Here is a 22,336-nt window from a genome sequence, read left to right on the forward strand (position 1 = left end):
CCAATTTGTGTTCTGCAATGTTTAAAATATAACATTCACTTGAAATTAAGTAGTTCCTTGATCATAAACTGACATCTGTAGACAAACAGATAAAGTGAAACAATTGCTTAATCCCACTTTTCGTTTCACATGAGAGGGGTAATTATTAGTCCCCTCCCGGTTTCACTAGTGGGGACTATAGGTTTTCTTTCTATCTCTCTCTCTCTCTCTCTCTCTCTCTCTCTCTCACTCTCTCACTCTCTCTCTCTCTCTCTCTCTCACTCTCTCTCTCTCTCTCTCTCTGTCCATCTATCCACTCGTCCATCCGTCCGTCCCACCTGTGGTTTTTCAGACTTTTTCCCATACACTTTAATATACTCAACTGAAACTTTGTGCATAGCTTTATTATGATAGGTTACAGAAAAAAGTTTGAGTTCCAGGGCGTTTCGTCAATTTTTCACAGAGTTATGCCCTTTTTAAACTTAGAGAAAATATCACATCAAGCGCCACCAATGCATGAAGTCGCACAGATTGGCAGTCATCAGGCCAAAGGCCAGAGTGTTTGTCCATGGCCTAGTGCAATTGGAATGATACCAGGTATATCAGCTGTACGCATGTTTTTGCTTAATGTACAGTATGTACATCGGGTTATTTTTAATATGACCAAATACCACCCAACGCTTGCCTGACAGGAATACGAAAGGGGTGAGGGAGAAAAAGAGGGGGGGGGAAGAGGATGAGAGGGGAGGGAGAGAGGAGAGAGAAGGGAGGGGACAGAGAGGAAGGGTGGGGGACTGAGAAAGGGTGGTGGAAGGGAAGACAGTGTGAGGTGAGAGGAAGGGAAGGCAGACATGCAGTGGAGCATTAATTACCACCTGGACACATCAGGGGATGAACACTGCCCAGACACATCCAGAGTCAAGCTGGCCAGAGATAAACATTGCTTGCACATGTCTGGAGACAAACACTGTCCAGACATAACCACCATCTGGGTATGCCCAGAGACAGAGAAGGAGAGAGAGGGGAGGGGAGAGTGAGAGAGGTGTTGGAGGAGGGTGCTGTACTGTAATGCGAGGGGGCAGAGAGAGAGAGAGAGAGAGAGAGAGAGAGAGAGAGAGAGAGAGAGAGAGAGAGAGAGAGAGAGAGAGGTGTTGGAGGGGAGAGGTGCTGTAGAGAGAGGGGAGAGAGAGAGAGGGGAGAGCGAGAGAGGTGTTGGAGGAGGGTGCTGTACTGTAATGGGTGGGACAGAGAGAGAGAGAGAGAGAGAGAGAGAGAGAGAGAGAGAGAGAGAGAGAGAGAGAGAGAGAGAGGAGGGGGGGGGGGGGGGGGAGAGAGGGGAGAGAGGGGAGAGAGGGGAGAGAGGAAAACAAACAAACAAAAGAGTTACAGAATGCTTTATGAACAGCGCGCACGCACGCACACACACACACACACACACACACACACACACACACACACACACACACACACACACACACACACACACACACACACACTTGGTTGATATCATGAACAACCCAAAAACCATGAGCAGCATTCACTGAAAAACAACGCTGTATTTATACGGACGTTTCAGGGATATATTCACAAACATTAATCTTTATTAACTGCTGTGTGTGAGATGGATGGAAAAAAATTTGGCTCGGTAATTTAAAAAACACGTTAACACAGCAAACGGCTCAGAAATCGGGTGTTATTTCACAACTCGATCAGAGTGACGGAGCACGAACCACTCACTCAAGGCAAAGGAGCATGAACCACTCGCTCAGGGTGATGGAGCACGGACCACTGGCTCAGGGCAACAAAGCACGAACCATTCGCTCAGGGTGACGGAGCATGGACCACTCGCTCAGGGCGATGGAGCGTGAACTACTCACTAAGGGCGATGGAGCACGAACCGCTCGCTCAGAGCGACGGAGCACAAACCACTCACTCAGGGCGACGGAGCACGAACTACTCGCTCAGGGCGATGGAGTACAAACCACTTGGTCAGGGCAATGGAGCACAATCCACTCACTCAGGGTGATGGAGCATAAACCACTCACTCAGGGTGAAGGCCAATGAACCACTCGCTCAGGGTGATAAAGCACGAACCACTCGCTCAGGGCGACGGAGCATGAACCACTCGCTCAGGGCGACGGAGCACGAACCACTCGCTCAGTGCGATAGAGCATGAACCACTTGCTCAGGGTGATGGAGCACAAAGCATTCGCAACAAACGATGGAGCACAAACCACTCGCTCACGGCGATGGAGCACGAGCCACTCGCTCTGGGAGATGGAGCACGAACCACTCCCTCGGGGTGATGGAGCACAAACCACTCACTCAGGGCAATGGAGCATGAACGACTCACTCAGGGCGACGGAGCATGAATCACTCGCTCAGGGCGACAGCACGAACCACTCTGTTGAGGTGACGGAGCACGAACCACTTGCTCGGGGCGACGGAACACGAACCACTCTGTTGGGGCGACGGAGCACGAACCACTCTGTCAGGGCGACGGAACACGAACCACTCACTCGGGACGACGGAGCACAAACCACTCGCTCGGTGAGACGAAGCACGAACCCCTCGCTGGGGGCAATGGAGCACGAACCACTTGCTCAGGGTGACGGGGTGGTTCGGGGTCCATGCTTTCGGTTTAAAACGTCCATTTTTCACCAGATTTGCTTTGACTCCCTGTAGTGCACCTCACGAAGATTCCAAAAATGTAGACACATATCTGGCAGACGCTTTGGATAGGCAGTCCCTCTGGGGGACACGGCACGAGGTCGAGCAGTGAATGCATTAAATCATATAGCTCAATGAAGCTGGCTAATTTTGGCACGTACCTAAAGTTTTTGGTTCACTCAATCTACTTCTCCAAACATTCGAAAAAGACAAGTTTAATGCTTTGGAAATTTCACATTTTCTTGTGTATCTACGGAGAAGGAGGCAACATAGCCTCGCTTGCTTAAAGTAAATAAGTATATCAGCTTAGTTGTAAGACTCATTGTTTCTTTAAATCATCAGATCTCACAACAGATTTCAGCACTTATTTAGTCCGTACGATAACCAATCCTCACAACGGAAATAATATTTCGATGATATACTTTCATTTGTCCATGAGAGTAAATCGTGGAAAATCATATCATGTAACGCATGAAATCAGTCTAAGCTCCTAATTTGAAAATTAGGAGATTGGAGTACTTACAAAAGTGATGTATACAGTGATTTTTAGCTACGATGAACAGGCATTCGATAATATGAGTGAGTAAAGTGAAAAAAACAACTTTATCGTTGAGAAATCATTGCGGCCTGTTCCAAGTCAAGGCATGGTTGAGCAGGCCAAAAAAACATGGTGGCTTTAGACCGAGTCTGGTTACCAAGGGAACGCTTTAAGACCTCGGAGAGCGAGCTGTTAGGCTGAAGGATATAATTAAATAAGGCTGTTAATTATCTTCAATAGGGGTGTTTTAATTAACCCAAACACCCAATTTTCACTCTTGCACTTCCTTGGAGTTTTCTTGGTATGCATGCTAGGTTTACGGTTTTGGAGTTATAGAGGAGACGCACTGACACGCACGCACGCATTGGCATTTATTAGTGTAGATTAAATCGGCAAAGCCTAGAAACAAATGAAACACGGTGGGTTGAAAAGCTCTTCTTCTTCCTTTTGGTTTCGGTATCGGCTTGAGCATGCATTCCAGCAAACTAATTTGAATCTCTGGTTTGTTATCCTCGTTGTCTTTTTTGGTTTCTAGTCTACAAAAGATATCAGTCAATGAAAATTGCTTTTCCTTTTATTTTGCCGATTCGACCCAAACATGGTGGGTATAGGGTTTCTTCTTCTCTCATTGGGACTGGTAGGGGACAGTGGCAAATCCAGGGGGGTTTCCTGGTTGCTCTGAAACACCCCCCCCCACCCTCCCAACAAAAAAATATTTACCATTACAGTGACAAACCCAGGGGTTCCCTGGTCACCCAGAACTCCTTCTCGTATGTCATATAGGCACTACCATCACTCAGGTAGCTCTCACGAGTCATGATATTTAAGATTGAAACTTGAAGTTTATTGAATTCAAGATTTTTTATTTTTAGTTATGCATTTTAATATTAAATTAATTAACTTTTATATATTTTTGCACAATACATGCATAACAAAGAATATGTGAATGTGCATTTATTTGAAAGCTGCAATAAAGTTTTCATAACGTTCATATGACTTAGATTTTCTGTTATTTGGAAACCCCCCCTACCCAATTCCTGGATTTGCCCCTGGGGGACATGTAATGCAAAGCAGTTCTCGCTGTTGTTACAAGTGACATCCTTATTACAGGCAAATAGCATGGAGGGTCTTCACCTGGAATGCTAAATCATTGCACACAATTGAAATGATGGGCTAAAGAGACATCAACAACCTTGTCCCAGCCCATTTTAATATATGTTATTGAATTTGCTGCAATTGACACACTTCAAGCTGACACGTACATTTTGAATATGAGTGCGTAACAAACTGTAGACATGTATTTACAATTCATCTTATCTGCTTTGATTCTCTCTGCCATCCCCATCCTTTGTTCCTTCGTCCCCGCCACAGGCCATGTATGTGCCGATATTGATGACAAAGCCGTTTTCAAAAGTTTTTGTCGCTTCAGCTACTATCGCTGCCAGCAGAGAGCGTACTATGTCAAGGTATGGTTTGTATACATTCCATGTTAAAGTCACCGGAACGACGGCATGTATGCTCCTTCTCAAATATTTAGTTGCATTCGAAGAACATCAAAACAAACTACAGCCCTGATTAAATGCAGTCCACGTTGGTTCAACCAAATTATGATTAAGAGTGTAGGAGTACAGAATGCATAATATGCACCCACAGGGAAATGTTTAAGCAAATAATAGCGGAACAGAAAATAGCCCTTAAAGTGTGTTGTATGACACCCACAGTCATGAGTAATTGTTGACTTGTTCACTGGTGAGGAGTTGAGATGCACATATAATTTCTATGAACTGGGCTGGGGGTGGTGAAGGGAGTTTAGCATTAAGAGTATGACATGTTTTTATGTGGAGATGTTCACTTATACTTGAGTAATCATTGCACCTTTTGTCTTTGTGCTTTTTTTCCTTGCATGAGTAACTCTGATATTCCATCGAAACAACTTGGCGATAATCTGGCTGACACCATCTATTGCTCAGGGGACATTTGGAGACGTATCACTTTCGGCAGAATAAACATTGGAAGTTACAAAATTCGTCAACATATAATCTGATTACAAATTAGCGGTCACAGGTGGAGCTACACCTTGCAAAATTCCAGAGAAAGGGACGGAGTGACACTCCTGACCACCATCCTTGAGAGGGATTGCATCAGCAGAGACTGGAGGATCACGTTCTATGGTCACAACACTGGCTAAAAACCTGTGATCCATGCTCATCGAGGAGTTTGCGAATTAGAAAGCACAAGAAGGGAATATGAGGTGGGGAATCTGGCAGCATTTCCCATTCTGGTGGCTCAGAATTATCACAGGATGGGAAAACCGAACTCTCAGTGATACTGTTGACCAAAAGCGTCTTATTGCCAAGAACCTACAGTGCATGTGTGCAGGCCATTCTTTCTGAATGAAGTGAAAATATCCGTTGTTATTTTACTGCTCAGCACTGTCATCGTACATCGTGCGAGATGCACCACATAAAAAACGCTGAAGTCTCTCCTCATACCCTCTGCTCCAGTACCAAGTCAATATCTGTTGAGCTTCATGTGGCCAAGTAGGAAAGAATCAGAGTTCCACCAATACAATTCTCCCTTGAGTCTTTTGTTCTCTGTGTGGAGAACTGCACAGTTTTTACTTCGATTTTTCGATTGTATGAATAGGGTGTTACTGAGTTGAGACAACCTGCAGCTATGTTGAACAGGCATTCGATAAAATGAGTGAGGAAAGTGAAAAAAAAAAATTTCTGTAAAGAAATCATTGCGGCCTGTTCCAAGTCAAGGCATGGTTGAGCAGGCCAAAAAACATGGCGGCTTCAGACCCTAGCGTAGTTACCCAAGAAACGCCTTAAGACCCCAGAGAGCGAGGTGACCAAGGATTGCCTGATGAAGGATATAATTAAATAAGGCCGTTAATTATCTTCAAAAGCGGTGTTTTAATTTAACCAAACATCCAGTTTTCACTCATCCACTTCCTTGCAGTTTTTTTTTAGTGTCCATGCAAAGTTTCAGGCTGCTAGGTTTCATGGTTTTGTAGTTATGGAGGACACACACACACGCACACGCTTACGCACACGCACACACACACACACACACACACACACACACACACACACACACACACACACACACACACACACACACACACACACACACACACACACACACACACACTCACATTGCCATTAATTTTTTTTATTGATGTAGTGTGTTCATAAATTCATCAAGTGGAGGTTTTTTTGAAATAATGCTTGCCTGGCCCGAGTCTCCTTGCTCTGTATTGCACATATCTGTGAGTAAAAGATTTTATCACGCACAGCAAGGATGTAAATATCGTGATCATAATTTATAGGGCCAAAGCACTCAGCTGTTATTGTGATAGGATCACAGAGAGATGGTTACGAGGACCGCCTTGAAAGTACAAGCCCATAGCTTCCCCACTTGACTCGCAACAGTATTCTCTCATCTGTGCCAACAATAAATCATCGGTGTTTGATATACAAATTCCTGTAGGATGTAACAAGGAGGTGGTAATTGTACACCGCTCCATCCCAATTCCATATCCGGGCGATGCATGATCTCATCACCGGGCACCGAAGGAAGGGAGTACTCAGTTTTTACTCTGTTTGTTACTTGGCTAAAAATATGTATTTTGGTCTGTCGCATTTGTCTGTCTGTCTGTCTGTTTGTCATATGATTTTTGGCCAGAGTTTTCAATCAATCGTTCTGAATTTTTTTTTGTTTTTGTAGTGGACTGGCCAAGGACAACAACGCTTAATTTGGGTGAAGACCTGATTCCAGATCTAGATCTGTGAATGTTTTAAGTTATTCTTCACCATTGAGAGAAAAGGCCAAAAACAATATTGTTGCGGGCTGGAGGTCCAGTGGTGAGAACGACCGTGAGGTGGGGAAAGTTACATCGTCTCCCACCAGACTCCCGGAATTGTAGGCCGTCGCTCACGGATAATTCCGTGAGGCGGCCGGTCGCTTAACCGACCGTGGACGCCAATACCTCCATCGCGTAGCGTAGGGTCTTTTTGTCCAGAACCAATTTACCTAATTAACAAAGCGGTGTCGTCTACCGGGGAACCACTCGACCCACAGGCACACGCGTGGAGACCTTGTCCGCGAAGGAGCCCGGGTTGAGCAGAGCGGAGTCTGAGACGGGGTCCAGGGCCGCCGACAGGATCCATGAGAGATCTGGTCAAGATCGAGTGCCCTCGAACCAGCGCAACAGACAGGCCCCCGAGGCAAGACACGGGCAGACCCTCCATGTCATGACCCTCCTTCATTCTTTGGCAACCCATGACTCTAACCATCTCACTCCAACCACTGTCTCGCTCCAACGCTGTTTCTCTCCAACCTCAGACTCCAGCTAACACGGCCGACCCACACAGAATTCTCTCTCTACCCTCTCAGGATGGTGCCGTAATTTATCTCCCAGCCAAGGACTCTATGCTGAGGATCGCTTCGTAACCCATAGATCTCTCTCAGCGGGGATGAGCCTTGGTGAAGCCAACGCCACTGTCCGCCCTGATTGGACAGGGCCTCCATGGGTCCGCCCCTTCTGGATGGGGTTTCGACCATGCCGGGAGAAACCTGCCCCCCCCCCTCCACATGTGTCTGGACTCATCAAGAAGAACCCACAACACAAAGATTTTGCCCCGGCCAATGGGCCTTCAGATACAGCAGGTGGACAGTGGATCATGATGGGGGATGAGTTATAAAGATTTATTCCCCGAACTAAAAAAACATCACAACGCACCCCTTCGATTTCCCACTAAACACGAGGAGGGAATCTTTCTACACATATACTCAATGGCATAACTAACTTTGGGTCAGCTGTATGTTTGAATGCATACGGTTCCTAGAACCGTGACAATATATAGTATGATCTCTCAAAAAGTTATGGATGGGTTCAGACGAAACTTGGTGGACAGGTTGGGTGTATGACAAGCATGAATTGATTAAATTTTGGTGAATATCTGAATCCGGATCGAGATCTGAGAATTTTTTTAATTGATTCTTCACCATTACGAGAAATGGCCAAAAATGATATAGAGCACAATATCTCAAAAGGTTATGGAAGGATTCACACGAAACTTGGTGTACATGTTGGGAGTGCCACTAGGAAGAATTGATTTGATTTTGGTGAAGATCCGAATCCGCATCCGGATTTGAGATTTTTTTCAAGTGATTCTTCACCATTGAGAAATCGGGCCGAAAACTATAATATAGCACAGTACCTCAAAAGGTTACGGATGGATTCCACAGAAACTTTGTGTACCGGCTGTGTGTGTGAGGACAAATTGATTTAACTTTGGTGAAGATTCGAATCTGGATAGGCATCCAAAATTTTGTTAAGTGATTCTTCACCATTGAGACATGGGGCCAAAAACGATGTATAGCATGATATCTCTAAAAGTTGTGGATGACTTGTGACAAAACGAGGTGGAAGAGCTGGTGAGGTGACAAGAACAAGCCGATTTGATTTTGGTTCAGGTCCAGATTCAGATCCGACCTATCAGTGGCATACCAAATTTAAACTGTTCGGCCTGGCGGAGGTACGCGTTTGACCGAGTGCCGTTCGGTTTCGCCAAGTGTCACTCTGAGTGATTTTTCATTTGTTTGTTTTCTTGTTCGTCTGGGCGATATCTCAGCCATCGTTTGAGCTAGGAAGCTGAAATTTGGGGACAAAACTCATGATGTGCTTTGGCAAAAACTTTATTTTTTATTTTTTGATTAATCAATTAATTGATTAATTACTTAATTATTATCGATTTATTAATTTATTATTTATTTTCTTTCTCATGTGGGCAATATCTCAGGCACCTTTTGAGCTATGAGGCTGATATTTGGACATGACAGTGAACAAGTGATTTGGCTATAAATAGTGTTTGTGATATATTGATTAATCAAATAATCGATTAATTATTCATTTTTCGATGAATTACATAATTTTCAAAAAGTTACAGATTCGGATGAAACAGTAGTGGTTTTGGGATGCCATTCGCCGATTGATTAAGAAATTAATTATTTTACTATTATTATTTATTTATTTTAAACATGCAATTAATCAATTAATCAATCAATTATTGTACACCACTCCCTCCCAATTTCGTCTCCATGTGCTGCGTGGCGGCATCAGCGGCTTCCGAAGGCACCCCGGCAATGCTACGCGCTGGAGGATTTGTTATTTATTTAAACAGCATGGGGGCGGTGTACTTTGAATGTACCTCTGCTTGTTTCACATTTCTTTTCACTGCAGAGAATTAATTGCCCACGATCACTGGTGAATGGCTCAGTGAAGGATCCTTCCACACTCCACCATGGAGCATCAGCAAAGCTCAATTATCTGCATCTAAAATCTACGGCACAGCAAACTCCACTCAACACCTTTAACACTTCAGCAGAAGAAAGCTGGAGTGAGGTTTGTTTGACTTATTTTCTTCCTGTTGATTAATTGTATTTTTACATCATGTCCTACACGTGGATGAATATGTTTGGAGTACGTGTGAGGCAGTGGGAATAAAAGGGTGTGAAGACAAAATGCACAATGAATATGGAGGCCAAATAATTTGGATGGTAGATGGTCTGAAAAAGCAGTTTAGACCATGTGGCTCTTAAGGAGGGAGATGCTTAGAACCACACTATATTGCCAAACGTATTGAAACACATACGGCTCACCCAAACTTGAAATCCACCGTTACCATGGGCTTCTGCTGGGACTTAATAAATTACTAACAAGACATGAGGCACAAATACCAAGGACACTCAACTGAGCAGCCTGATAGTTGCTTCCACCCTCTCCAATAAAGCATTCACTTTTAACTTATTTTGATGTACAGGCTATCTTATGCAGTTCAGTACTTGCAATAATTACTCAGTCATTGCATCTGCGTGCACTCCATCATTCTCCTTGCACCACTGAATTTGTAGAGGGCGGAGGGGAAGGGAGAGAGGGAGGTGCGATAATTTGATGGTCAAAGGTCAATGGCAGGGTGATGGGGGAAGTAAAAGGAAAAGAAAGAAACTTGCCAGGATTTCAGAAATATAGAGGCAGGGGCAAAAGAGAAGAGCATACCTCACTCTCACTGTCCAGGTCAGGAACCCAGGCATTGAGGAGACTGAGCAGTCACTGCTAATCCTGATCAGATAGCGGGGTCTCTGCACTCCTCACAAGCAGGAGCTATCTCCGCAAGTTTTCTAGGTCTCCACTCTGTCATCATCCAGCATCCCCACAACCATGGCATGGTTCCTCTCTGGGCCATTGTTACTCGTTTTTTGTTTATTCCTCCTTTCCTCATTATGTACAGTGCCTTCCATAAGTATTGGAACAGTGAAGTCAAATTTGTTGTTGTTGCTATAAACACAAGAAATTTGTATTTCAGATAAAATGATGAATATGAGGCAAGATTACAAAAGGTTAGCTTTTATTTATTGGTATTTCTATACATACATGTTTTACCATTGTAGACCAAGAGCACTGTTTATGTTCAGTCCCTCCATATTAGGAAAGCATAAGTGTTGGAACAAATTAACTTAAAGTAAATTAAAGTGCCGTCGTATAATAGTTAGTATTTGGTTGCATAAATATCCCTTGCATGCAAAAACTGCATCGAGCCTGTGACTCAATGACATCACCAAACTCTTGGTATCTTACTTTGAGATGCTTTGCCAAGCCTTGACTGCAGCCATTTCCAGTTGTTTGTTTTTGGGGGTTTCTGACTCTAGTCTCCTCATCAGCAAGTGAAATGCATGCTTCATTGGATTTAAATCAGGAGATTGACTTGGCCAGTCGAAAATCTTCCACTTTTTCCCCTGATGAACTCCTTGGTTGTGTTGGCATTGTGTTTTGGATCATTATCTTGCTGCATGGTGAAGTTCCGCCCAATGAGTTTGGAAGCTAGGAGGGGCTAAGGAAGTCACGGGCGCAGGAGGAGGAGGGGGCGGGGGGGTTGTGGCTATATTTATGGCTGACACAATCAACGGGAAAAGAGAGAGGTGAGAGAGGAGCATCCTGAGTGGACGAGAGCAGCTGCGCATTTGTATTCCCGCCCTGTGTGTGTCAATACACTTTAAAATACCATGCAGTCTCTGAGTGCATTTGAGTTTTTCTGATCGCCATGAACATTATACATGTCCATTAAAGGACAGATTGTGTTTGGGTGATTAATGTCCAGAACGAGACCGTCCCTGTGCCCGTTGACTCCGCTCAGTTGCTATTAGAGAACGGGCATATCATACCGATCATCCTGATGCATCGACTTGCTCATTGGTTCCATTGGCATACTGTATCGTGGCAGACAGGCCCATGATCCGACCCAGAATAATTGAAGCAGTTGGCCGTCGTGATCGCTTTGACGCATTTGGTCGGGATTCAATCCTGGCAACTGTATGAACCTGACATATTCAACAATATGTGTGTGTGTATGTATATATATATATATATATATATATATATATATATATATATATATATATATATATATATATATATATATATATATATATATATATATATATATATATATAACTGTAGTTATTTCATAGAGTTATGTCTAAATATAATTTTCGATTTTCCTCCTTGTGTTACTGTTGAAAGTCATAATAAATGATTAAAAACAGTTGCTTATTCAAATTTGAAGGTAACTAGATCTTCCATGAGCCTCGACTTTCTATGACAGAAATGGAGAAACTTGTTTGGCTGCCCAGTCGTAAGCAGCTCAGGTCCTGAACTTGCACACTTGTAATTCAGGGCTCAATCCTGAACTTGTAACACAGTTGCCTTGTGTGTAATTTCTGCTGCACTGCAGAAATTTGCATATTAAAGCAAAGAAGCTGTAAACTGATGCTAATTGTGCAGAAAATTGATCCATGAGAGTTGCGAATAGTGCATGGAGTGGGAGTAGGGGTGACAGGGAAGTGGGGTGGGTGTATTTGCCTTAATTCTGCTTTTCCTCACTATGTTATGAATTTTTTTTATTCGCCATTCATTTAATTGAGCAATTTCATGATTTTGGCAAAGCTTAGAAAGTATAATCATGTTAGACCCAAATCGTGCATGCGATTCTCGATAACTGCAAGCAGACAAGGCAGTCGACTCAATTAAAGCTGGTTGGTGGACTAGCAGCGACCTTTCAACTAAATTCGTGGGAATTCATCCTGAGGAAGTGATTGCATGGTTTTGAACATGCTGTTGAGTGAAGTCTCTCGGAAAATTGGTTCATTAATAATTGAAAATGCAAAATGGTTTGGCTGCACACTTCCTTTTAAACTCGAAGAGAAACACACGCAACTGCTAAATTGTACCATCGATAAATAATTTCTCTCTTCCCCTGAGTCACATCGCAGCCTCGGTGCCACGTACCATATTCGTTGCTTTGGCCATGACACAGAAAATGGAGAATAAATTAAAAATTGTGCTGATGTGAATTAACAATAAAAAAAAAATGAACTGCTGAAAAATACAGGGAAAGTTTGCAGTCATTAATGAGGTCGGGGGCTCAGGCTATGCAAATCCCAGTTGTCCCACAGCAGTCAGCGAATGCAGAGACATCGAAAGCGCACTCGTGATGCTCGGCAAACAGGATCTCCATCATCCAGGATGCTCGTTTGCAATTCCACAGGACATGCCATTCGAGGTGTCAATGAAAATAGACCAGCTGTTGAAGGAATTTGTGGATTTTCTGTCTGAACTGAAGAAGCCAAAGGATTCTTCAACAATCCCTGTTCGTATGGACATTCCCATGGCGATTCAAGATGGCAATGAGAACACCTTCTCCTTAAAACAGGTGGATTTTAACAACCACGTTTAATCTTACATCACATGCACAAGCAGTGTTAAAAAAAGACGTGTTCAGCAAAACATTTCACTTTATTGTGGGAGTAGGAGGAATACATTTCCGCAATGCCTGTGGATTGCAATGCGTTCCAAGGTCACTGCAAGGATTGGTGTCGGGGTTAGGATGTATGTCGTTTTATATGATAGATTGAAAGTGTAAGATGGATATATTCCGTGTTCTCAAGTGGGAATAAACAAGAGCAAAGTTGGTGGCAGGATACTTGTGTATTAGCTGCAGCAGGTTCATTGAACTTTCAGCATAGGTGTGAAAGTCGACCCATTGTTGGATTGATTCCCCTTTGGAATCCAATATTCCTATATGAGGTTGTCATTTTGGTTTGGTGCCAGCAGGAAACGATGCATTTCAGAAGACAAATGTTCTCCAGATCGGAATTGAACTCTTGTTTTGGGTTTGTTTGTTTGTTTTTATACATGACCGAGGTTCGTGGAAGAGCGATAGCAAAATGGAAAGGGGGAAACACCAAAAGCAGAGAGTGAGGTCAAGGGGAGGTGGGGGGAAGGACCCATGTGGGTCAACAAGCTGCACACAAGCTGAATGAAACACAGCAAGAAGAGGGAGGGGAAAGTGGGGATGGAACAGAAAAGGAACAAACCTTTTCTGTTCCATCCTCACAACAAAAAAGGGTGCGGAAGGGGGAGGGTCACAATAACCTGGAAAGCGGGAGTGCTCAAGACTGGGGTCATTTGGGGTGGAAGACACCATGAGTATGGATGAGGGATGACCTGAGGAAGTGGTGAACAGCTGTCTTGAAGATGTGGAGGGAAGAATGGGATTGAACAGACTGGGGAAGTTGCTTCCACAGATGAGAGACAAGAGGATCGAATGAGTGGAGGTCAACAGTGAGCCTGGATTTTGCTAGTTCAACAAGAATAGGGTTACTGACAGACTAGGTGCACCCTGCAGAAACCTGGGAGGGACAGTGCCAAGAGAGGGCAGCGAATGCAAGACCAAAGAGGAGGCGATAGAAAACAAAGAGGCCACTAACCTGCCTACGATGCGAAAGTAACAGGCCGAGATACTCAGCTTCGTCGCCATGGCAACAAGAAGTGCAAGGTGTGAGGCAGAGACGTCAGCCCACAAGGGAGAGCAGTACCCCATGAAGCTGCAAAAGGCATTGTAACTTGTCAAAAGTTCAGATTAGCCAAGAAAGACCTTGTATGATCAATTATATCCATATGCCAACGACGATGGATGTCCTGCTGGCTTTGGGGGTCATTTTGGAAATATGGTCTGCCCAACAAAGATCATGGCTGATGGTGAGGCCCAAAGTTTGAGGGACTTAATCTCTTGAAGTACTTAGTCTGGATGTCAAACACCATATTTCAAGATGACCTTGCATTAGGGTCCACACAATGTTTTTCTGCATTTTCTGATCACCGGACCATCTGAATGAATATTCCGATTGATGCCACTCTGGCACCCTTGAGCATTTTTGTGGAAATCCATTAATATGCAAATTAGCGGTGGCCATTGTCAAAATTCCTATTTTTCTTAATATCTCCAAAAGTAAGCTTCTAAATAGCCTGGTTGAGGTGTCTACACCCATGTTTTTAGGGTCACTGGTCATGATAAACCCAGTTACAATTTGATAACATTGAAATTTAGCTCATTAATATGCAAATTAGCAGTCGCCATTATTGAAAATGGAGATAAATAGATAAATATAAATGCCGCCCTCGTGCCTCGTGGTTGCAGCAGGTTGATTGGCTTCTCAAGGAGATGGGGATGGGCCAGGCATCTGCCTGGGGGGTGGCCAGACGGAGGCCCCTGTCGTACTGGCAGAAAGTGGACGCAGCGCCCCACTGCTCTGGCGCATGCTCTCAAACCTGACCTGACCTGTGCTGTTGGCAGGGAGGGGGAGAAAGAGGGGAAGGAGTGGGGGAGTGTGGATAGGTGGAGGTGGGGAAGGGAGCTGTTGAATGGGACATGGTATGAGCATGTAGTGGGCAGGATGCTGGGGAAGCAGCGGGGGTGGGATGCTGGGGAAGCAGCGGGGGTGGGATGCTGGGGAAGCAGCGGGGGTGGGATTCTGGGGAAGCAGCAGGGGTGGGATGCTGGGGAAGCAGCAGGGGCGGGATGCTGGGGAAGCAGCGGGGGCAGGATTCTGGGGAAGCAGCAGGGGTGGGATGCTGGGGAAGCAGCAGGGGCGGGATGCTGGGGAAACAGTGGGGGCGAGATGCTGGTGAAGCAGAGATGGAGTGGGACACTGGGGAAGCAAGAAGGGGGTGGGTTGCGGAAAAAGCAGCAAGGGGGCAGAATGCTGGGGAAACAGAGGGTGGGATACAGGAGAAGAAGAGAGGGGCCAGGATGCTGGGGAAACAAAGAGGGGGGTGGGGTGTAGGGGAAGCAAGAAAGATGTGGGAAGTGAAGGAAGCAGAGATTGGGCATGGAGTGAAAGGAGTAAAGCGTGTCAGGGAGTGAAGGAATCGAGGATGGTTTGGGATGGAAAGGAAACAAGGAGAGGGTTCGGCATGGAGGAAGCAGGCAGGGTTCATCTGTTTATTACGTAAGCAAACTTTTTCAGATTTTGACCTCTCACCCCTTCTTGTGCACGATGTACACAAGAGTATGAACCATCCCTTCAATACCTAGTAAATAGCTTGCCCCTTTAATATCCAATTTAATCAAAAGGGTTTCACAACCATATCTTGTCATTCTCCATAGCACTCCACAATCTTTTCTTCCCAAATTAACTTTATCGACCTTGACCTTCTCAGTCACAGGTTACTGTTTCATTCCCTCTCCTCTCTCGTCTTTTCCTATTCGTTAATCCCCTTGTTTGTTGTGTCTAACTGTGGCTCCACTCCCCACTGTCAATGTGTTGCCTTTTTGCTTCCTATCACCTGGTTCTTCCATGAGCCTTGATCTTGTGTCGAAAAAGGGAGAAAATTTGGCAAGTTGCTTGAGGACATTAAATATCTCAGGGGGTCTGAAAAAACAATAGGTATTGGATTTCAGTACTCGGGACAAATTCCTTCCCTTGAGATTAAATGGGATATGTAAATTCTTGATATTCGGACATGGATGTGAAGTTCTATTTAGATAGTTTTGGAATATTCCGAGCATAGAGAAGAGAAGTACTGTATATTGAAGGTTAAGTGAATGAATTGTGGAAAGAGCTAAATGGCTCCTGTGTTTCCTTACTCTAAAATATATTATGGAATCTTCTGCAGCCACAACCCATCAGTGAAGAGTTGAACCAGGGCTTGGCAGACCTTGCTGAACAGACATTAAAACATCATCCACACATGGAAGAGGCAAAGGCTGCAGCACTTTCTGAGGCTTACAAAATGAACCAACTTGCCCAGCTTGTGGTAAAGTCTCTGGAAGAGAAACAGGATCACAAGAAATATGAACATGATTCCAGTTTTGCAAGACACAGACCTAACAAGGGAAATGAAAATCGATTGATGACGGCGGCACCCCAGATACTCAACAGCAGTCAGATGCAAAACGCCAGGTGTGCATATGTGTATATCATGCTAGTATTTCATTTGCATTCGGCACTTACTTATTAGGTATACTGTGTATATATATATATATATACTGTATATATGTGTAAATATACAGTATATATATGTATATATATATATATGTATATATATATATATATATATATATATATATATATATATATATATGTGGGCAGCAGCTTGGGATCCAAAAGGTCCTGAGTTCAAGCCCCGTTGGGCCACTGAATTAATACACCAGTGGGTTGACTCAGCCTGTCATCCTTCGGAGGTCGGCGAAATGAGTACCAGTATACTGGGCCGGTGTATACCCCGGTTAAAATAGGTGTACCATATCCCTGTGTCGTAAGAGGCGACCAGGGTTGCGTCAGGAAGGGCATCCGGCGTAAAACATGTGCCAAATCTCTATGCGGATCATACGGATGATCCGCTGTGGCGACCCCTAACGGGAGCAGCCGAAAGAAGAAGAAGAATATGTATATATATATTGTTACTGATTCGCGCCCGCCGGCGTGCTGACGGCCACGTAACTCGAATCGCGGCACGTCGCCCACCGGACGGACAATCCAGTCGTGACCCTCTCGGACTAACGCCGGGAACCAGTCACGGGTGGACCTTTCGGTCTCACCGCGATCGAGCCAATCAGCCCCCGCGTGGGATAGGGTTGCTCGCCAAATTCGACCTACCTAAGTACCCACGCGGAGGGTAGACCGGGCGATCGCACCTCGCCGCAGGTCGACTTCGGACACGGGCCACTTAAGCGACCCGTTCCGTACTATCAGAATAACCGAGCGGTGTTATCGTCGACCTCGACGGTTCGATTAATTATCGGGCGTACTCAGCCCACTACCAACCCTTTACGTGAAGCAAGATGAGGGTTCAATGGGAGAAATGACGAAGCGAAGCGGGAAACAGTTCAACACAAAGCACATTTATTCGCGATGAACGGAAAGCTCACATATACAATTCCACCAAAAGCACACAGAAAAGACACAATGCAATTTACACAAAAAGCAAATGTAAAAGCGAAGACACAATGCAGAGCTAATACCGACTACCGAGCACACGGCAACACTTATACAATTCTACTTCACAGACGGCGCCGACAACACATACCCAAAACCAAGGAAAAGAAATACCCTCAAGGATGAGGCGGGCCTGAGGCCGAGACCGGGTCGGCCTACCCGTCTGGTGATGAGACGAGGAGCGGCGATGGCGCCCCAACTCCGCGGGCCTCGCGGGCGGTGTCTGGTAGGGGGTGGGAAAGGGGCCCCCTTGGTCGCACTATCTCAGCGCGGGGGGGAAACAGGAGGGGGTTGCTGATGCTCGGGGTATAGAGGATCTTTATTATCCCGCGACGAGCGTCTCCACCTCGGCCAGGTCGCGTTGTCGGCCTCCCTCGGGTGCAGCTTCCTGCACGACGCGAGCACCCCCTCGTCTGGTGTCGCCGCCTTTCCACAGCTCCGTCCCCTCCGTTCCGACTCCAACGCACACGACGAGCAGCTCCACCGCCCGCGAAGTCTTGACTCTCTGTTTCCGACTCTCCTACTCTCCTACTCTCCGCCTCTCGACTCTCTTTCTCACTTCTCTCCTCGACTCTCCTACTCTCGGCCTCTGGACTCTCTTACTGACCTCCCCCGGACTGACGAACACGGTCCTTTTATCAGCCCCGAAGCTTCGCCCTCCCATCTTTGACCCCCTCCCTTCGACCTTTCACCTCGCTCCCCATTGGCCCGAGAAAAAGTGGGCGTGAAGGCTTTTTGATCCATAAATTTGCATATATCGATCGCCCTGGGGCGGGGCCACCCGCCCCTCGCTCACCGATTGGACGGCAAAAAGTGGGCGTGTGTCGTTTTTGATCCGTTTTTGAAGCACAAAATCCGTGATTTTGTACACGCTGTTCGACGCGCGCCCTGCACGAGTCCAACACCGGTACCCACAGCGGGGCAAGAACGGTGGCGATGCTACGGTTGCGAGGTGTGACGGGAAGGTCGTGGCGGTTGTGGTGAAGCGGCGTTGTGGTTGGTGGTTGATGTTGTGGTTGTGGTGGTAATCATGGCGGTTGGTCCAAAATAAAGATAGTAAAAGAAAAACGGCTATCCTGAAGAGTCGCAGCACGCATAAATGACATGTATTCCCACTAGACAACGGGTTTGGGCCTAACTACACATGCACTTACCGAGATACCTCACCTAAGGGACCTGAATGGTGGTTTGCGAATTTGGTAACCACAACACTACCCCCTCCCCTTTTTACAGACTCGTCCCGAGTCGTCAAATTTTCGTGTGCCATCATGTGTAGTTTTCCCCTAGTACATTTTACCTACGGATCCCTGAGTGCGACATTCATGGTATTCGTGTCCCCAAAATAAATAACCTGAGGGCTGCGTAACTACCTAAACAAACTCACTCACACGGACGACTTAAATAAAATTGCCGGCGCTAAGACAAACATGCCGGGGGCGCACTCATATGTACAGTACATCTTAACCTTAACTTACAAATTTTACACTAAACCATGGCCCAGGATCATTGAACTCTGCAAAAAGAAAGCAGTTAGCAGGGAGCCAGGCTGCCCACATGCAGTCTCTGGCTCAAACAATGCAGGTGACAGGGAACGTGGCTGGCTGCTCACACGCAGTCCAAGGCCTTCCCTTTTGAACTGAACGCAGTGAACCACAACGGTGCATGGGCTGCACAACGCAGTCTCCGTGCCAGCTCAAGTGGCACACGCAATGAGCACAACGAATGGATGGATGAATGGATGGACCGAATGCAGTGAACCACAACGGTGCATGGGCTGCACAAACGCAGTCTCCGTGCCAGCTCAAGTGGCACACGCAATGAACACAACGAATGGATGGATGAATGGATGGATGAATGGATGGACGCAAACACGGTGCACGGGCCGCCACTGCAGGCCCGTGTTGTAGCTGCCAACAGGGCAGTTCTCGCAGCTTGCAAATTGTTGCTTTTACGATCCTGGCGCACATGGCAATGAACAGGGGGGGTGGGGCAAAGCAAAAATTGAACGGGGGCTGGTGAGCAGGGGCAGTGGGCATGGCATGGCAAAGGCAGCAGGCAAACACAGCCCGCAGAAGAAGGCCGCTGCAGGCAAACACAGCCGGCAGATGAACTGGCCGGCACAGGCCTTGAAGAAAAACAGCCAGCCGGCAGATGAAGTGGGCCGGCACAGGCCTTGCAGCACAGCAGCTGCAGACGATCCAGCCGGCACAGGCCTCGCAGCAAAACAACAGCTGCCGATGAAGTTGGCCAGCCTTTGCCGTTCCGTGGAGGTTGGTGGAGGGAGTGCGGTGGTGCTGGCCACTTGGAAGGTGGGCTCGGACCTACCTACCTGTCTCCCTCCCAACCTATCGCCTTTGCCTGTCACTGTACATACCCACTCCCTTAATTTGTCAAACCCCAATTTAGCCCCAACTTAATTTTTTTCTGTTGTTTTTATTTTTACTCCCCCACTATAAATCGTCCCCTAACCCCCTTTATCGTCCTTGTTCGGCTAACCTATCCTGTCACCTAGCCTACTCCCAACCCCTACGTTCCCTTCCCGGAGGGGAATAAGGGAGAGCTAGCGTCCTGTGTCGAGGCCCAACTCAAGCCTCAGAATGGCCTCCCCAGAGTTCAGCGATCTATAACACAAAGTGGGTCCAGCGGCCCACAACGACAGCGAGGGGATGGATGGTGCGGAGGGGTACATCTCCTAATCTACCCTAACCATTAACTGTTAAACTACCCCGGGGCTTCAACAAGCGCCTCTCGCTTAAACTATTGGTTCTAACAACCCAGATTCCCGTCGCCTGTGTTGGTGTCCTCACAATTTCGGGCCTCGCCCCCCAATTTTCTCTCCGTGCCCTCACACGGTCTCCTGGCTGGGACACGTGGCTCCCTTTGGCAGGCACGACCCTCTGCCGAATCTCCCGCTATGGCACCCCCGGGCACTACACTGCCTCCGAGCCTACCAGCTCCCTAACACCGGGGAGTGCCCCCCATGGCACCTCCCCTGAAACGCACACGTGGCAAGCCGGCCTCCCGGGCCCCTTTCCGAGGGTCACCCGTGCCCACAACACTGCCCACGCGGCTAATGGCGCCCCGGGCCCCCGCACCAAGCAGGCGCACCCGTGCCCACTACTCTATCCAGGCCCCCCATGGGCCCATGGCCTACCACGGCCGACTAGCCTGGTGCCCGGGGTACCCACTCAGCGATACTCACCTTTCGCAGCCACGCTCCCAAGCCCGTCAACAGGGCTCCTGCACCCCTCCAAATGGGTCTCGAGCCTACTTTCCCACCAACAACAAAACGACCTCCATTTTTCAATTTGACTAACCCAGCTAACTCACTCTACACTGACCCCGGGGTCCCTTGGGCGGGAGTCACTCCTCCCCCCAATCACTCATCGCACCATGCATTCCCCATTCGCTCCACTCACACAGACCCGCTGGCCTCACTCACTCAACAAGTACTCACCTCACAACTCACCAACTCTTCAACACACACACCACTGAACTCTGCCATCCTTCTAACTGCATCCCCTAACTAACTCGTGCTCCCACGTCGTCCCTTAAGCTATAGCACGTTCCATTTAACGTTACGTAGCTAAACTACGTCCCCTCTACACATTCACAAGTCTGTCACTGTCTCCAAATAAATCATTTTATTTCCCAACCTAAATCTGGCTACAATCCCTCTACCTAATCCATTCCACGGACTCCATGAGGACTTACCCCTGCCCCATGAAGTCGGTCTCGCTAAGCTAACCCTTCCCCCTAACTAGTTTCCATCCTGTGCCCAGGTAAGGGGGTCTTCCACCCCTTGCCCAGGAATCCTGTGCACCCGAAAGTGAGGCTTGTTTTTTTTTTTTTTCATGCGCAGCACCTGCGCGGCAACTCAGAGCTCGCGCACTTTGCACCTGCCCGTGACGTCATGCAGCTGCACGTGTTCCTCGTCCCTCCTTGGACGGGACCATCCGGCAGAGATACCCCTCCTGCCGGATTCCAACCACACGTGCAGCCATGACGTCACCGTGCGCATAAAAAAAAAACAAGCCCCACGTCTCGAGGGGTTCCCCACGCGAACACATGTGCTTTGCCCGTTGGAGCTTAACACACACGATCGCGTGGAGAACCCGTCCGGTCCAAATCCATTTACCTGCCTAAACTTTGTCCGTCCGCGGGATCGGCAAATCCACCGCTGGCGTTTCCGGACCAGGACTTCACTCTCGCAAGCGAGCACGTGGCGGTCTCGTGCGTTGCACAGCACGGACCGCGTGCTCACTGCTGGGCGAACCCGGCACGGTCCCCGAAACAACTACAGCCGCTACTCGGCTTTCTTTACTCTGTCGCCTTCGTCGTCGCCATTCAACACACGCACACCTGCGTGTTACGACGCACACAGTCCACACCATTAAACTCACACCGGGAGATGCGGCTGCGTGCTCCCGCATGCCAACCGACATCTCCCTCTCATACCGCTCTCTCACACACACGGTCTCCCTTGCACACAGCGACCTTGCACACGGCCGTTCACTCACGCGTGCGGGGGCACTCACCCGCGGTGCCTCACTCGCACTCCGTGCCTCATCCACACACGCGGGGGCACTCACCCGCGGTACCTCACTCATACACACGGCGACACTCACACACGCGGTCTCTTCCACACACGGTGCCTCACCCACACACGCGGGGGCACTAACCCGCGGTGCCTCACTCACACTCCGTGCCTCACCCACACACGCGGGGGCACTCACCCGCGGTGCCTCACTCATACAGGCCGTTTCACTCACACCCACGGCCTCTTCCACACACGGTCCCTCACCC

General features: G+C 47.3%; 1 protein-coding gene across 1 annotated transcript in view; it reads left to right on the top strand.

The window, feature by feature from the left end:
* ACRBP (acrosin binding protein) overlaps positions 1-22,336 on the top strand; it is a 77,963-nt gene that overhangs the window by 21,812 nt on the left and 33,815 nt on the right. Inside the window, exons 3-6 of the mRNA XM_085876540.1 lie at positions 4,559-4,653; positions 9,438-9,599; positions 12,799-12,963; positions 16,209-16,495. Coding sequence (XP_085732666.1) covers positions 4,559-4,653; positions 9,438-9,599; positions 12,799-12,963; positions 16,209-16,495 — 709 coding nt within the window. The remainder of the gene's footprint in view (positions 1-4,558; positions 4,654-9,437; positions 9,600-12,798; positions 12,964-16,208; positions 16,496-22,336) is intronic.

Source organism: Eptatretus burgeri, chromosome 4 (assembly GCF_056783735.1).
Source record: "Eptatretus burgeri isolate ZD-2024b chromosome 4, Ebu_testis_v1, whole genome shotgun sequence".
In the NCBI taxonomy this organism is placed as follows: Eukaryota; Metazoa; Chordata; class Myxini; order Myxiniformes; family Myxinidae; genus Eptatretus; species Eptatretus burgeri.